Below are 15,331 nucleotides of genomic sequence, written 5' to 3'. Positions count from 1 at the left end.
TCCGAAACCTGATGAGCTACGAGCGTGAAACTTGGCATAGCTTCAAATGAATACCTAGGCAATGTTTGAGGAAAGTTTGGTGGTTTTAGCACCTAAGATGACGTCACAGTGACGTCATAAAGTTTTGTCGTTTTCCGATATGGGCCGTTTCTGATGACGCTGAGCATGAAACTCGACTGTAAATGAACTAGACAGCACCTGCCGTCATCCTAAAACATCTTACTACACTTCCATCTAGTTTCTGACCAATAATCGGCCCTTTATATTCGGTCCCATATATGTGATGCATCGTGAGGAATATGAGAGTCGTAAATCTATAATTTCACTTATGACGTCACTGTGACGTCATTGCAAATGGGATCGACACCAAATTTGGACACAACCTTGGCTAGGTATTCAGGAAGATGTGTGCAAAGTTTCGCTTCTCTAGCTCTTCGCGTTGCGACGATATCGTCGCAGAAGTAAAGGGGGGCAACTTTATGCCCCCCCCTCCAGCGGCCGGCGGGTGGCGCGGAGGCCCAGCGGCCGCCGGGTTAAAGCTACATTTTGCAGTCGTAAAAACAACACTACCTAACTTTTATCAACCATGACCATACAAACGCTATAGGGCATTGCCTTCTTCGCCATCACATGAGCACTGACCTTATAAGCATTAAGAAAAATGCAGCTGGTCTCGTTTTATCAATCTCAGCATCTACACTAGCGACATATTTCCGCCATTTCTGATGCTACAAATATCTCGCTCTCGACATGTTTTCCGTAGTGGCGCCTCCCTGAGTTTGTCCGTGACTCCGCTGGTATCCTGAAACACAAACAGAGCAGTCTTGGATAAATCAAATATGAGGCCTTAGACAACCGAAACAACATGAAAAAGCAGCACACGTATTTATCAGTACATATTTTTTAACCCATTAGATTTTTCATTAGATTAGATTTGTATTTTCTCGTTACTATGTAATGAAAACGTAGAATACTGGAATAATTTTCCACTACGAAATCACCTCACGCCGGTCACTGTGGGTGTCGCCGCTCCTGGCCGTGCCGCCGGCGGCTGAGGCGCCGCTCCAGATCCTCCCGCTCCTGCCGGTGACGTCTCCTCTGCTCCCCCAGCTCCTGGTTGTGCCGCTCCTGGAGCTGGATGAGCTGCTGGCGGTGTCTTCGCGTCACCTCTATCAGGTTCCGCAGGTGTTGACAGCGCCGGCTCGGCTGCCGCTCCTGCTGCCGTGGTTCTGGTTCATGTTGTTGTTGTTGACGTCGTCGTCGTCGTTGTTGTTGTTGTTGTTTTTGTTGTTCTAGTTCTTGTTCTTGTTGTTGCTGTTGTTGTCGTCGTTGTTGTTGTCGCTCTTGCTTGTCTGAAATAAGAAGGACAAGACTTAAAAAGATCCTGAATGAAAAGGTTGTAGGGTGCTTCTATTTATTTTCAAATAGTTTCCGGATATAAAATCAACATAGGGTATGTAAACCACGTGACTGCGCACATGATTTAGCTGCAAAATTGTTGACAAGCAATGTTATTTAACAGTAAAGCTTACCACGCTCAACTGACTTATCCTCCTCCTTCTCCACTTTCAGGTTCCTCTTCACCTTCCTGCTTTCCCTCTCCTTCTCTTTCTCCTTCTCCAGCTCCTTCTCCAGCTGACAGCTCTTTCTTCTTCTCCTTCTCTTTCTCCTTCTTCTTCTCCTTCTCCTTCTCCTTCTCCAGCTCCTTCTCCAGCTCCTTCTCCAGCTCCTTCTCCAGCTCCTTCCGCAGCTGCCGACGCCTCCTGCTGCACTCCTCCATCAGCTGATCCAGCTCCTCACCTGACCAAATGTTCGGGTATCTCTCCTCCAGCTCTTGTGACTCCCTGAGGTGTTTCTGCTTCAGTTTGTTCCACTGCGTTTGGACCTTCTGCTCCAGGTCTCCCCACTCTATTTGGTGCTGTCGCTCCAGTACTGCTAACTGCCTTCGGTTTCTCCGGTCCAGCAGCTCCAACTGTCTCTGACGTCTCTCTTGCTGCGCCTGTCCCTGATACTGCAGCTCCACGCACCTGTTAACACTCTCGTGCCGCTGATGGAGCCTCTTCCGCTCGTCATGGTGCCGTATTTCCATGATCTGCCACTTTCTGTCATGAATCCGCTCCAGACGCCGGCGCTCCTCATCATGCTGCTGGTTCAGACTCCTCCTTTCCCCGTATCCCCGCCGCTCCAGCTGCTGCCACAGCTGCTGGTGCTGTCGCTCCAGCTGCTGCCATTTCTCTCGCTGAGGGCTGGGCAGACCCTCTGATGTCTGGTCCTCGTCTGCGCTGTGCCGCTCCTCGCCACCGATCTGACCGTTGTCATCATCCTGCTCCGACTCTGAAACATACCAATTAGGTAGACAATATCAGCTGGGTGGGCGTTCAACAGACGAACTACTTAGCAGATCATCCGCGCCCCCACGGGGGGCCTGTTTATAGCGCGACCTGGTGGGGGGAGGGGGCTATTTTTTGCCCCCCCCCGTCGTATCTCCGAAACTACTGGACGGATTCGCAAACTTCATACAGCTTTCGATAGCCTTGTCAAATCTTCCAAATGAAGTGTAATTTTATTGACCTCGTGGTCACCGATGACGTCACAGGTCAGGTCAAAAATAAAGTGTTTCACCGTTCACGTGTCTTCTATGGAATGCGCTATAACATCGAGTAAAACGCAATATATCGAAAGTCATCGATAGAGCGTCAGTTGCCTAGAGAATGTTGCCAATATGTTGCCAATAGAGGTCATGATACGAGATCTGGTCCAGAGGTCAGGTCACCGAGGGTCAGCACAGTAACCCAATTTTACTAGGGCTGTGTGATGCATGTTTTATGGCCAACTAATTATATTCAACCCAATGGTGTTGGTTACACGACCATCAGGAGCAAGGTAGGCTACTTTCTGGTGAAGGTCAGGTAAAAAAAAAGTGAAATTTTAAAGTTGATTTAATATTTTGGCATAAAATGGGTATAGGTTCGATGCAACTTGTCACGGGGAGTCTAACGGTGGTCCTTATTTTACGTTACGTGGTCTCTAACTGGTAAAAATTGAGTTTGAAAATTTGACGTCTGCATCAATTTGAAACGTGCTTTTCCCTATACTTGTCTAAAACAAGAGGTATCGATTTCAAATTTGGTATGTGGATGGAAGACGATCGGAACAATCATATTTATTGCCTTTTTTGAAATTCGGAAAAAAAAACATTTGGGATGTTTTGCTAATATATCAAAACAACTTTTTTTTTGTTTTGGGGAGTCAAAATCCAATAGGTAATTTACAAATCCAAGATAACAGTTTTATAGCCCCGGTAATTCTACAACTTTTATGTCTTGAACGTTTTTTGTTTCGTCATAGCTGCAGGCCTGACGGCTCTTCCCACAAAACCTTATTTGGGGGTCGACAATGGCAGAACATGACATTATTATGACGTAATTTGCGGTCAACCAATCATAACCTTTGGGAACATTGTTGGTCACAATGTGTAAAATTGATGCCAGAGGGATACTAGATGTTTGATGGCAACTGGCGAAGTAGTTTTGGAGATATATCGAAAAGGCTGGAAAGGGGGGGGGGGGCAAAAAATAGCCCCCCTCCTACCATAGCGCAGATTAACAACCACAAGTCAGCAATATAATAAAAAAACAGGATCTGGTCACGGGAAGATCACGACGTCTGACTCGTATCGATTTTCATCCGTTGCAGTAGTATTTCTAAGTCATTCCTGGAATGAGGCTGGGAGCAAAGGAAACAACAAATTTGAGTATTGATTGGCGGCTCTATCGTCTTACCCTCTGAGTCGGTCTCGTCGACAGCCAAGTAGTACGGCGTCATCTCCCATCGGTCCGGCCACCAGCCGGTGATAGTGTTGTAGACCGTCTGCAGCCGGTCACCGGACAGCAGCTGTTGCAGCCGGCGGCGCCAGAGGCCGGCCGTGGCGGCTACGGACGCGGCGTTCATCTCAGGCAGTTTGACACGGAGCCGCTCATGCAGGTTAGCGTTGATGTGCCGCTCCATCCACTTACGGGTCTCCTGGTAGGTATACATTGGTAGAAAGTTTTTCATCCACATGTTCTCCGTTGCCCGGTCTTCATCCCGCCACCAGTTCATTTTACCCGGTACGTTCTCGCGCACCGCCTGCAGTAGCAGCTCGGGCCGCAGCAGCAGCTCGGCACGGCGCCGCGGCGTGTCCAGCTCGGCGATCAGTCCGGCCGGCCTTTCCTCCAGCGGCCGCCGCGGCTGCTGACGCCACCAGGTGGCCACCTTGTCCGGGTCACCCAACAGATACTCCAGGTCAGATCTGGTGAGGAGTTGTATCAGCGGGGTCGCGTCCAGCGTGACCATGTCACTGGCCTGTGATGTCATCGACGTCCCGTCCAGCAGGTCCGCCGGTTCGACCACCACCCATGCCATGAACATGAGACACTGCTGCACATATGCTCCTGAGTCGGTGTAATGCCACCATTGTAGTAGAAGTGGGGCTGTGCGGACCAGCGGAGGGATGTTCTTCTTCCACCAGCTCTCCCAGCACGGGGCTGTGTGGCGGAAACGAACACCGTCAAGTACCGCCTGTCGCACTAGCGTCCGTCCCAGTCTGAGCCGCACCTCACGCTCTGTGAGCGGCTCTATTCCGCCATCCAGCAGCAGATCCACGTCCCACTGATCCTCACAGCTTGCCATCAGAAGGAGCGTGACATGCTCCCTCATCAGCTGTATGGTATCGATGATAGCCCGTCGCTCTACGGTGCTGAGTTCAGCCGCCACTTCGATGTTATGATCGAAAAAGCAAGGCATTTTTCCGGAGTTCAATTTTTCTTCCAGCCAGTCAAGTATTTTGTTGACACCGTCGGTGACGCCTTTCCACATTGCAGCTGGCATGATTTGCGCTAGCCAGAGTCCTGCCGTTTTTATAAAGTATGACTTCAAAGGCACATCGTCGGTTATTACCTCATTCTTTTTCAAGGTATTTTTCATGGCTTTTACAGACACAATAGCCGCTCGTATGACTGGAGCGAGGTGTCGAATCGCGATCACCTCCGCCCGTGAGAATGAAATCCGAAACTCGATTAACTCGGTGTCGCTGCCGCGCCGGCCGGTCGGCACAAGGTGAACTCCGAATCGTCGGATGTCAGCGCTCGCTGCTGCTGGTGGGAAGTCCACCTCCAGGTGACAGTCTTCGAGCTGGTCTTCAGCTGGCCACCAACCGCGCACAAGGATGCAGGGCACGAAGTCAATGCCGCCGTCTGTAGGATCATCTGGCGACTTTACGTTGACAGCTGGTCCGGCGGTGCTGATTTTGCCGCCTTTCATAATCCGACATAATTTCAGCATAAGCTGGCGGATGGAGTCAGCCGGCAGTGCTTCCAGCGGCTTATCATGACTGCACTTAGTCGTCTTGACCCATTGCAGCTTCACAAAGCCTTGGTTTCTGGTCGGTCGAGCCCACAGCTGTGGTGCAGACTGTGGACTTATAACGGCCGGCTCCTCTCTCTTTCCGGGCGCCGCGCAGTGGAATGGTGCGTCGAACTCGAACATCAGATCAAAATCTGACGTTCCACCAACGCCCACTACCAAGTCCGCCAGACCTTCGGCACTGCTGCCCGATCTATTGATGGAAGCTATTCTGAGGGGCTGGCTTGGTTGGCAGTGCCGACACCGGGCGGCGGCGGCGTCATTGATATCCTGCAAGGCTGCCATGAATGGATAATCTACCAGCCCGGTGACAGTGTGTCTTATCTCAGTCTTGGTACAGTAGGCCTGCCACCTGGTGGAGTGATTGTTCCGAATGCCGCTTGCCAAAAGCAGAGTGTCGGGGATCAGATGTCCACACGATCGGTACTTGTCCGCTAGCATCCTCACTTTCCAGTCAAAGCACCTTTCCAACCTCCTCTTCCGCTCCTCCTTCCCCGCACCGAACAAGTCAGCTCGTGACATGGCTGCCGGCTGCTCTGACTCTCCCGGACTGACGAAGGCCGGCCGACGTCGCTGTAGATATATACCGACCCCGACAGGAACACAGATAAGACGGAACGCTCTGTGCCCGTGTCCGTCCAGTGGCAGCGACTGACGCGATGCAGTGGTGAAGTCGGTGGCAGCGCTATTGTTGGAGATATAGTTTGATGTAAATCCACATGTCCTTGTGTTGTCACTAGTACTGAGAGATCTAAGTTGTAGTACTGAGAGATCTGAGTTGTCACTAGTACCTGGGAGATCAGCAGCCGACTAGATGGGATATGGTTCCGCATCACACTAATCGGTACACTCTCTGATACACCAGGCCTGCCCCGCTTCGGTCCCGGTATGAGTGCGGATTCTGCGCTCAATAGTACAGTCCACAGCAAAAGTAATGTGGAGTTTCAGTCATGGGTATGTTCTGCTTCTGAAGCTTAGGAACGATTAGCCAGACTACAATGAAACTTTGAATGTAGCTTATATGTATCGTCACCCTTGCAGCTGCAACTTTAGCTATTGACATCTTCTTTTCGATCACTCCGCATTAAACAATCGCCAGTCAAAGCCAACCGTTGAGATTGGTAAAACCCTACATTACTTTAGCGGTGGGCTGTACCTATTGGGACACTCGGCACTAGACTTTATCAATCCTCTCGTATGTCTGAGGCAATGGTCATGGAGGCGAGGACCGCTGCAGCCACGGTGGACTGGCGGCCGGGGTGAAGTCACTGCTGACCCTTAGGTCACTGAAGGTCATGAAAGTAGTGAAATAGTTTTGACGATTGCATTTGCAACTAGCAATGTGTAATGTGTATGTACATGTACCGAAGATCTGTTTCACATTCTCAAATTTCACTAACCTGACCAAAAAGCCACAGGCTGTCATGATCATGTGACCTCAACCGAGCAAGTCGCGTCGCATCTATTTTGCGCAGTGTTTTCCAGACTGGATGATGTCACCGTCCCCTTCCCCCTCTCGGACCGGCGCCACGCCAACCGCACCATCCTGCCTGCGGCTAGTGGAGACGGCGGTGCCAGCCATCCTATCTGACGTCCTTCCTGGCCAGCTGCGGCTGCAGTGGCCGTCACCCTTCCTGTGTTAGACGCGGCGGTTCGGAGCAGCGCTATCGGTGGAGCCCGGTGTCTCGTCGCCTTTGTATAGGTTACTCGTATTTCGTTCTGATACTATGTACATTGCTTCCAGTAGCCAACATATTCAATGGCTTCGATGTAATGGTTCGTTACACAGATTCCCATCACCACGCCGACAGCGGGCCTTATGTCCGGTCATCGAAAGATGGGGATGGGAACGTCTGTTTGTATAGTATTTACAGAGCTTCACAACAATGCACAATACATGCGTTATGAAAAACAGCCCATAACCAACATACGGTGTTGGGAGAGCCAACATCAATGTCACCATCTATAGCATTACTCAAACTACATTTTTCAGTCGTAAACACAACATATATGTCACTTATATCAACCATGACTAAACAAACTCTATATGCATTGCTAACATCGCCATCACATGAGCACTGACCTGATAAGCATTAATAAAAATGCACCTGGTCTCGTTTTATCAATCTCAGCATCTACACTAGCGACGTATTTCCGCCATGTCTGATGCTACAAATATCTCGCTCTCGACATGTTCTCCGTAGTGGCGCCTCCCTGAGTTTGTCCGTGATTCCGCTGGTATCCTGAAACACAAACAGAACAGGCTTGTATAAATCAAATATGAGGCCTTTGACAACCGAAACAACATGAAAAATACAATACACGTATTTACTAGTTCATATTAACCCGCGCCCGGCTGGGGGTCCTGGATTGCCACGCCCTGCTGGGGGGGGGGGGGTGTTCAAACACCCCACCTTCTAACTCGGCTCCTGGGCCACGTAGCGATACGCAGAAGGCGGCGTTCGAAAGAGCGTAAAAAATAATGACGAAATCATTTCAGTCAATTTTTTGGTCAGGTCAAAGGTCAGGTCACCAGAGGTCATTGAAGGCAAAATTTCGCCGATCTCCAGGTCGAATGTCGACAATTTCCAAGAAGCTAACGCATAACTCGGGAACCAATAGAGCTACAGCGCTGCGGAAAAGCGCATTCGATAGCCCTATTAACGCTCTTTCTGAGTTATTCCCTCAGATTTGACCTAGCGTCAACGGTTTTGCCTGCAGGGGGTAAAAACTGCAAAAAAGCCGATTTTTTCGGAAACAGTTTTTCTGCAATAACTTTTGACCCAAACCTTGTACGAGCTTACTTTTACCGGCATCGTGTTCCTCTCGTCAAGACGCATCGAATGAACTATAACTTGACCTTGAAAGGTCAACTTGAAAATTTGACCTCAGGTCAAGGTCATGACCTGACCGGAAAGGGTCATGTTGCATATCAGTCGATCCGTATCGTCGAGCTGAACACATCTAAGGCGTTTTCATCGCTCTAGCATGCCTCTATCAAAAGTTATTTGCGAAAAACTGTTAGATACCATTCGTGACCTAAGATGACCTCAGGGGCATAACCAGGGGTCACGGACACCATTTTCATGTTCAGTGTGTCTAAACCACTTGTAATTCAGTGTTTGGGAGTGTTTTTAACCCGCGCCCAGATGGGGTCTGCAGAGCAACGCGGTCTGATGGGGGGGGGGCCATTTTGGCCCCCCCCTCAGATCTCGAGAACCACGCAACATAGCGACAAGCGGTAAACGGTGTTGGATAGCCCCAACGGGGAACTACCTTGTGACCCAATTTCATTGACCTCGGTCAAACCGATGACGTCACAGGTCAGGTCAAAGGTCGAATTTTCACCGTTTACAGGCATTTCAAGAAATGCGCTGTAAAATCGTGTAAAATGCATTTCATTGAAAATCATCGATGGGGAAATGTTCTTCAAACACATATTTTGCTATTTGAGGTCACTGATACCAGGTCAGGTCACAGAGGTCAGGTCACTGGGGGGGTCACAATATGAAAGTGTCATGTGATACATGTTTTATGGTCCATTTTACATGACAAATGCGATTATGTGGGTCAGACAGACTTTAGGGCCAGCTTAGGTCACGTTTTGGTCAAGGTCAGATCAAGGTCAGGTCAAGGTCAGGTCAAATTAGGTCAAATTTCAAAGTTGATATGTTTGCATAAAATGGGTATCGATTCGATGCAGCTCGTCACGGGGAGTTCAATGGTGGTCTCCGTTTTGCGCTACAAGGTCTAGAATTGCTAAAAATTGAGTTCAAAAATTTGACGTCATCAATTTTTAACAGTTTTTTCGCTATAACTTGGCCAAAAAAAGAGGTATCGATCTAAAATTTAGTATGTATATGGAAGAGCGCAGGGACTATCACATATATTCCGGTTTTTTTCGAAATTCGAAATTTTTTTGGAATTTCTTTGAGTTTTTCTAAAAAAATCAATTTTTTTGATTTTTGGGGGTCAAAATCCCAAAATTTCAAAAATCCGAGATAGCAGTTTTGTAGCGCCGTCTTTTTTCTACACAACCACATAAAGAACTTTAAAATTGCTTGTAACTGTAGAATTGGTGAGCGTTTCAAGATGTCATGTTTTTTGCTCATTTTTACACGAACATGACCTCAGTTTGACCTCAATAACTCCTGACCTGAGGTGACCTGTGACTTGAAATTTTGTGTGAAGGTGTCAAATTGATGCCCGGTAAGGTACCCAAAATTTGGCGGCGCTGCGCGCCGCCGTTTTCTCGCTATTTAAGAAAAACCACAGGGGGGCCAAAATGGCCCCCCCATCAGGGCGCGGGTTAATGCCTTTCGTCCAAAAGAGACGCATTTCAATTTTCTCCCATTGACTTATAATGGGGAGGTCGCAAAATTGACCTGACCTTAGGTCATCGATATCAAAATTCTGAGATATAAATTTTGTACATGCTATTGCTCTTAGTAATCGCTGAAAGTTTCAAAGCGATCGGTCACTCGGTGTAGCTATGGCAGACATTGAAACTTTTTATGAGGTGAGGTCACTTCAAGTGACCTGGTGACCTGACCATGAATGACCTTGGTCTGAAATTTTTACAACATGTGTAGAATTGATGTATAATAAGGTGTACCAAAAACGGCGGCGCTCCGCGCCGCCGTTTTTGAGATATCCGCGAAAAACCACAGGGGGATGTTCAAACACCCCCCCCCCCCCAGCAGGGCGCGGGTTAACAGTATTTTCTCGTTATCATGTAATGAAAACGTAGAATACTGGAATAATTTTCCACTACGAAATTACCTCACGCCGGTCATTGTCCGTTGCGCCGCTCCTGGCCGTGCCGCCGGCGGCTGAGGCGCCGCTCCAGATCCTGCCGCTCCTGCCGGTGACGTCTGCTCTGCTCCTCCAGCTCCTGGTTGTGCCGCTCCTGGAGCTGGATGAGCTGCTGGCGGTGTCTTCGCGTTACCTCTACCAGGTTCCGCAGGTGTTGACAGCGCCGGCTCGGCTGCCGCTCCTGCTGCCGTGGTTCTGGTTCATGTTGTTGTTGACGACGTCGTCGTCGCTGTTGTTGTTGTTGTTGTTGTTGTTCTTGTTGTTGTTGTTGTTGTCGTCGTTGTTGTTGATGTTGCTGTTGTTGTTGTCGTCGTCGTTGTTGTCGCTTTTGCTTGTCTGAAATCAGAAGGACAATAGTCAATACCTATACAGATTCTGAATGAAAGGGTTGTAGGGTGTTTTTATTCATTTTCAAATAGTCTCCTGCTATAAAATTAACATAGGATATGTAAAGCACGTGACTGCGCATATGATTCAGCTGCAAAATTGTTGACAGGCAATGTTATTAACACTAAACCTTACCACGCTCAACTGGCTTATCATCCTCCTTCTTCACTTTGAAGTTCTTCTCCTGCACCTTCCTGCTTTCCTTCTCATTCTCCAGCTCCTTCTCCTTCTCCAGCTTCTTCTCCATCTCCTTCTCCTTCTCCAGCTCCTTCCCCTTCTCCTTCTCCTTCTCCAGCTCTTTCTTCTTCTCCAGCTCTTTCTTCTTCTCCATCTCCTTCTCCTTCTCCAGCTCCTTCTCCAGCTCCTTCTTCTTCTCCTTCTCCAGCTCCTTCTCCTCCTCCTTCTCCAGCTCCTTCTCCAGTTCCTTCTTCTTCTCCTTCTCCAGCTCCTTCCCCAGCTCCTTCTCCAGCTCCTTCTCCAGCTCCTTCCGCAGCTGCCGACGCCTCCTGCTGCACTCCTCCATCAGCTGATCCAGCTCCTCCCCGGACTGCATGTTCGGGTATCTCTCCTCCAGCTCTTGTGACTCCCTGAGGTGTTTCTGTTTCAGTTTGTTCCACTGCGTTTGGACCTTCTGCTCCAGGTCTCCCCACTCTATTTGGTGCTGTCGCTCCAGTACTGCTAACTGCCTTCGGTTTCTCCGGTCCAGCAGCTCCAACTGCCTCTGACGTCTCGCTTGCTGCGCCTGTCCCTGATACTGCAGCTCCACGCACCTGGTAGCACTCTCGTGCCGCTGATGGAGCCTCTTCCGCTCGTCATGGTGCCGCATTTCCATGCTCTGCCACTTTCTGTCATGAATCCGCTCCAGACGCCGGCGCTCCTCATCATGCTGCTGGTTGAGACTCCTCCTTTCCCCGTGACCCCGCCGCTCCAGCTGCTGACACAGCTGCTGGTGCTGTCGCTCCAGCTGCTGCCATTTCTCTCGCTGATGGCTGGGCAGACCCCCTGATGTCTGGTCCTCGTCTGCGCTGCGTAGCTCCTCGCCACCGGCCTGACCGTCGTCGTCATGCTCCGAATCTGAAACATACCAATTAGGTAGAAAATATCAGCTATAAATATCGTTGAACCGACGAACTGCTTAGCACTAAACAACTAAAACTCAATGATAGAATGAATAAACAGGATCTGACCGCGGGAAGATCACAACATTGGACGCATATCGATTTTCATCCATTTCACTACATAGTAGGTATTTCTCAGTCGTTTCTTGAATGACACTGGAACTTAAAAGCAAATGAAACGACGGATTAAAGCATTGGTTGGCGTCACTATCGTCTTACCCTCTGAGTCGGCCTCGTGCACCGCCAGGTAGTGCGACGTCATCTCCCACCGGTCCGGCCACCAGCCGGTGATTGCGTTGTAGATCGTCCGCAGCCGGTCACCGGACAGCAGCTGCTGCAGCCTGCGGCGCCAGAGTCCGGCCGTGGCGTCCACAGACGCGGCGTCCATCTCTGGTAGATCGTCATGAAGCAACTTATGCAGGTTAGTGTAGATGTGCTGCTCCAACTTCTCCCGAGTCTCCTGGTAGGTATATATTGGTCGGAAGTTTTTCATCCATCTGTTTTTCTCTCTCTGGTCGATATCCCGCCACCAGGCCATCTTACCCGGTACGTTCACTCGCACAGCCTGCAGCAGCAGCTCAGGCCGAAGCAGCACCTCGGCACGGCCCCGCGACGTGTCCGGCTTGGCGGTCAGTCCGGCCGGCCGCTCCTCCAGCGGCCGCCGCAGCTGCTTACGCCACCAGGTGGCAACCTTGTCCGGGTCACCCAGCAGGAGATCGAGGTCAGATCTGGTGAGGAGTTGTATCAGGGGGCCCACGTCCAGCGTGACGATGTCATTGACCTGTGATGTCATCGGCGTCCCGTCCAGGAGGTCTGCCGAGTCGACCACTACCCACGCCATAAATATGAGACACTGCTGCAGGTATGCTCCTGATTCGGTGTAATGCCGCCACTGTAGTAGAAGTGGGGCTGTGCGGACCAGTGGAGGGATGTTTTCCTTCCACCAGCACTCCCAGCACGGAGCTGTGTGGCGGAAACGGACACCGTCAACCACAGCCTGTCGGACGAGCGTCCTTCCAAGTCGGAGCCGCAGCTGGGACTCCAGCTGGCGCTCTGTGAGTTGCTCTAGCCCGCCCTCCAGCAGCAGATCCACATCCCACCGATACACACAGCTTGCCATCAGAAGGATCGTGACATGATCCCTCATCAGCCGTACTGCGTCAATGATAGCCCGCCGCTCTACGGTGCTGAGTTCAGCTGCCACATCGATGTTATGATCGAAAAAACAGGGCATTTTCCCGGCGTTCAATTTGTTCTCCAGCCAGTCAAGTATTTTGTTGACACCGTCTGTGACGCCTTTCCACATTCCTGCTGGCGTGGTTTGAGCCAGCCACAGCCCGGCCGTTTTTATAAAGTATGACTTCAGCGGTACATCGTCGCTCATGACCTCGTTCTTTTTAAAAGTATTTTTCATGTCTTTTACTGCCACAATAGCCGCTCGTATGACTGGAGCGAGGTAGCGAACCGTGATCACCTCCGCCCGTGAGAAGGAAATCCGAAACTCGATAAACTCGGTGTCACTGCCGTGCCGGCCGGTCGGCACAAGGTGAACTCCGAATCGTCGGATGTCAGCCCTAGCCGCTGCTGGCGGGAAGTCCACCTCCAGGTGGCAGCTGTCGAGCTGTTCCTCTGCCGGCCACCACCCGCGCACAAGAATGCACGGCACAAAGTCCATGCCTCCGTCTGTAACATCATTTGATCTCTTGACGTTGACAGCTGGTCCGGCGGTACTGATTTTGCCGCTCTTCATAATCCGACATAATGCCACCATTAGCTGGCGGATAGAGTCGGCCGGCAAGACCTCCAGGGGCTTATCATGACTGCATTTAGTCGTCTTGACCCAGTGCAGTGTCACAAAGCCAGGGTTTTTGGTCGGTCGAGCCCATATCTGTGGTGCAGACTGTGGAGTAATAACGGCCGGCTCCTCTCTCGTTCCGAGCGCCGCCCATTGGAATGGAGCGTCGAACTCGAACATCAGATCAAAATCTGACGTTCCACCAACGCCCACTATCCCGTCCGTTAGCCCCTCGGCACTGCTGCCTGATGGATTGATGGAGGCAACTCTGAGGGCGTGGTTGGGTTGGCAGTGTCGACAACTGGTGGCGGTGGCGTCACTGATATCCTGTAGGGCTGCCATTAGCGGATAATCTAGCAGCCCGGTGACAGCGTGGCTTACCTCAGCCTCGGTACAGTAGTCCTGCCACCTGGTGGAGTGGTTGTTCCGAATGTCGGCTGCCAATAGCAGAGTGTCGGGGATGAGATGTGCACACGATACATACTTCTGCACCAGATTCCTTACTCTCCAGTCAAAGCACCGTTCCAGCCTCCTCTTCCGCTCCTCCTTCCCCACACCGAACAAGTCAGCTCGTGACATGGCTGCCGGCTGCTCTGACTCTCCCGGACTGACTGAGGCCGGCCGACGTCGCTGTAGATATATCCTGGCATACCTACTGATATACCCGGTACACTTGCCTGATAAAGCCCGGCGGGGGCCGAGATAAGAGGGGACGCTCACCGTCCGTCTCAATGTCCGCCGGCAACGACAGACGCGCCCTGACAATGTAAGTGTCTCCATTCCATCCTCATGTGCATAACTATCAGTGTGATAGACGTCACGGAAAAATTATAGTTAATGAGAGGTAAAGCCAGGGCACATTAGGTTGGGAGCCAGCGCATGCCTGTTTCGTTATACCGAGCGCTGAATTTCCTAAATAACGTAACGTAGAATGAGCAATAACTATTTAACCGTATTAGTGGCAGGCTCCTGGCTATCCCTACTAGTGGCAGGGGGAAGGGGGGGGGGGGGACTGTATACGAACCTCCCTTGATATTCGAGATTTAATCGGCTGATTTTCAAAACTCAAAGTCATTCGATTCCACTCAACGTGATCTACATTTCTAAAAAAGAAAAGTCTTAAAATAATAACTGGGGGGGGGGGGAGCAGCAGGAGGTAAAAACTACAAATTACAGATGCTTATTTGACTGCTTACCACGGCCACCTTTTTTACCAATTTTGACGCAAGTACTGCCGATCGAAACAGGACGAGCCAGTAATTAGCATGTATCTATTATAAAATGAGCATTTCGAAAACTACTTGGGAGGTACACAACACGCAAAATATGTTTTTTTTTACCCGCGCCCTGCTGGGGGGGTGTTTGAACACCCCACCCCCTTTGTGTTTTTTTTTTTGCGAATATCTCCAAAACGGCGGCGTGGAGCGCCGCCGTTTTTGGTACACCTTATCATACATCGATTCTACACTTGTTGTGAAAATTTCAGACCAAGGTCATTCAAGGTCAGGTCAACAGGTCACTTGAAGTGACCTCACCTAATAAAATTTCAATGTCTGTCATAGCTACACCGAGTGACAGATCGCTTTAAAGCTTTCAGCGATTGCTAAGAGCATAGCATGTACAAAATGTACTCATAATTTTGATATCGATGACCTAAGGTCATCAAGTTTGCGACCTCCCCATTATAAGTCAATGGGAGAAAATTGAAATGCGCCTCTTTTGGACGAAAGACATTATAAACACTCCCAAACACTGATTACAAGTGTTTAGACACACTGAACATGAAAATGGTGTCCGTGACCCCTGTTTATAG

General features: G+C 50.1%; 2 protein-coding genes across 2 annotated transcripts; both read right to left on the bottom strand.

Moving 5' to 3' along the window:
• Positions 1–668: 668 nt before the first annotated feature.
• LOC122371833 lies at positions 669–5,952 on the bottom strand. The gene is made up of 4 exons (XM_043348564.1): positions 3,783–5,952; positions 1,533–2,334; positions 1,002–1,352; positions 669–802 (listed from the first exon to the last, which is right to left on the bottom strand). The coding sequence occupies exons 1-2, from the start codon at positions 5,923–5,925 to the stop codon at positions 1,547–1,549; spliced, it is 2,931 nt and encodes a 976-aa protein (XP_043204499.1). The 5' UTR covers positions 5,926–5,952; the 3' UTR covers positions 669–802; positions 1,002–1,352; positions 1,533–1,546.
• A 1,489-nt stretch (positions 5,953–7,441) lies between these two features.
• Positions 7,442–13,329, bottom strand: LOC122371832 (trichohyalin-like). Its single transcript, XM_043348563.1, has 4 exons — positions 11,943–13,329; positions 10,741–11,679; positions 10,186–10,554; positions 7,442–7,646 (listed from the first exon to the last, which is right to left on the bottom strand). Exons 1-3 carry the CDS (start codon positions 13,135–13,137, stop codon positions 10,196–10,198), a joined length of 2,493 nt encoding a protein of 830 aa, XP_043204498.1. The 5' UTR covers positions 13,138–13,329; the 3' UTR covers positions 7,442–7,646; positions 10,186–10,195.
• Positions 13,330–15,331: the final 2,002 nt, after the last annotated feature.

This window comes from Amphibalanus amphitrite, unplaced genomic scaffold (genome assembly GCF_019059575.1).
Source record: "Amphibalanus amphitrite isolate SeventyFive unplaced genomic scaffold, NRLGWU_Aamphi_draft 001283F_arrow, whole genome shotgun sequence".
Lineage (NCBI taxonomy): Eukaryota > Metazoa > Arthropoda > Thecostraca > Balanomorpha > Balanidae > Amphibalanus > Amphibalanus amphitrite.
This window is presented reverse-complemented; position numbering and strand designations above follow the sequence as displayed.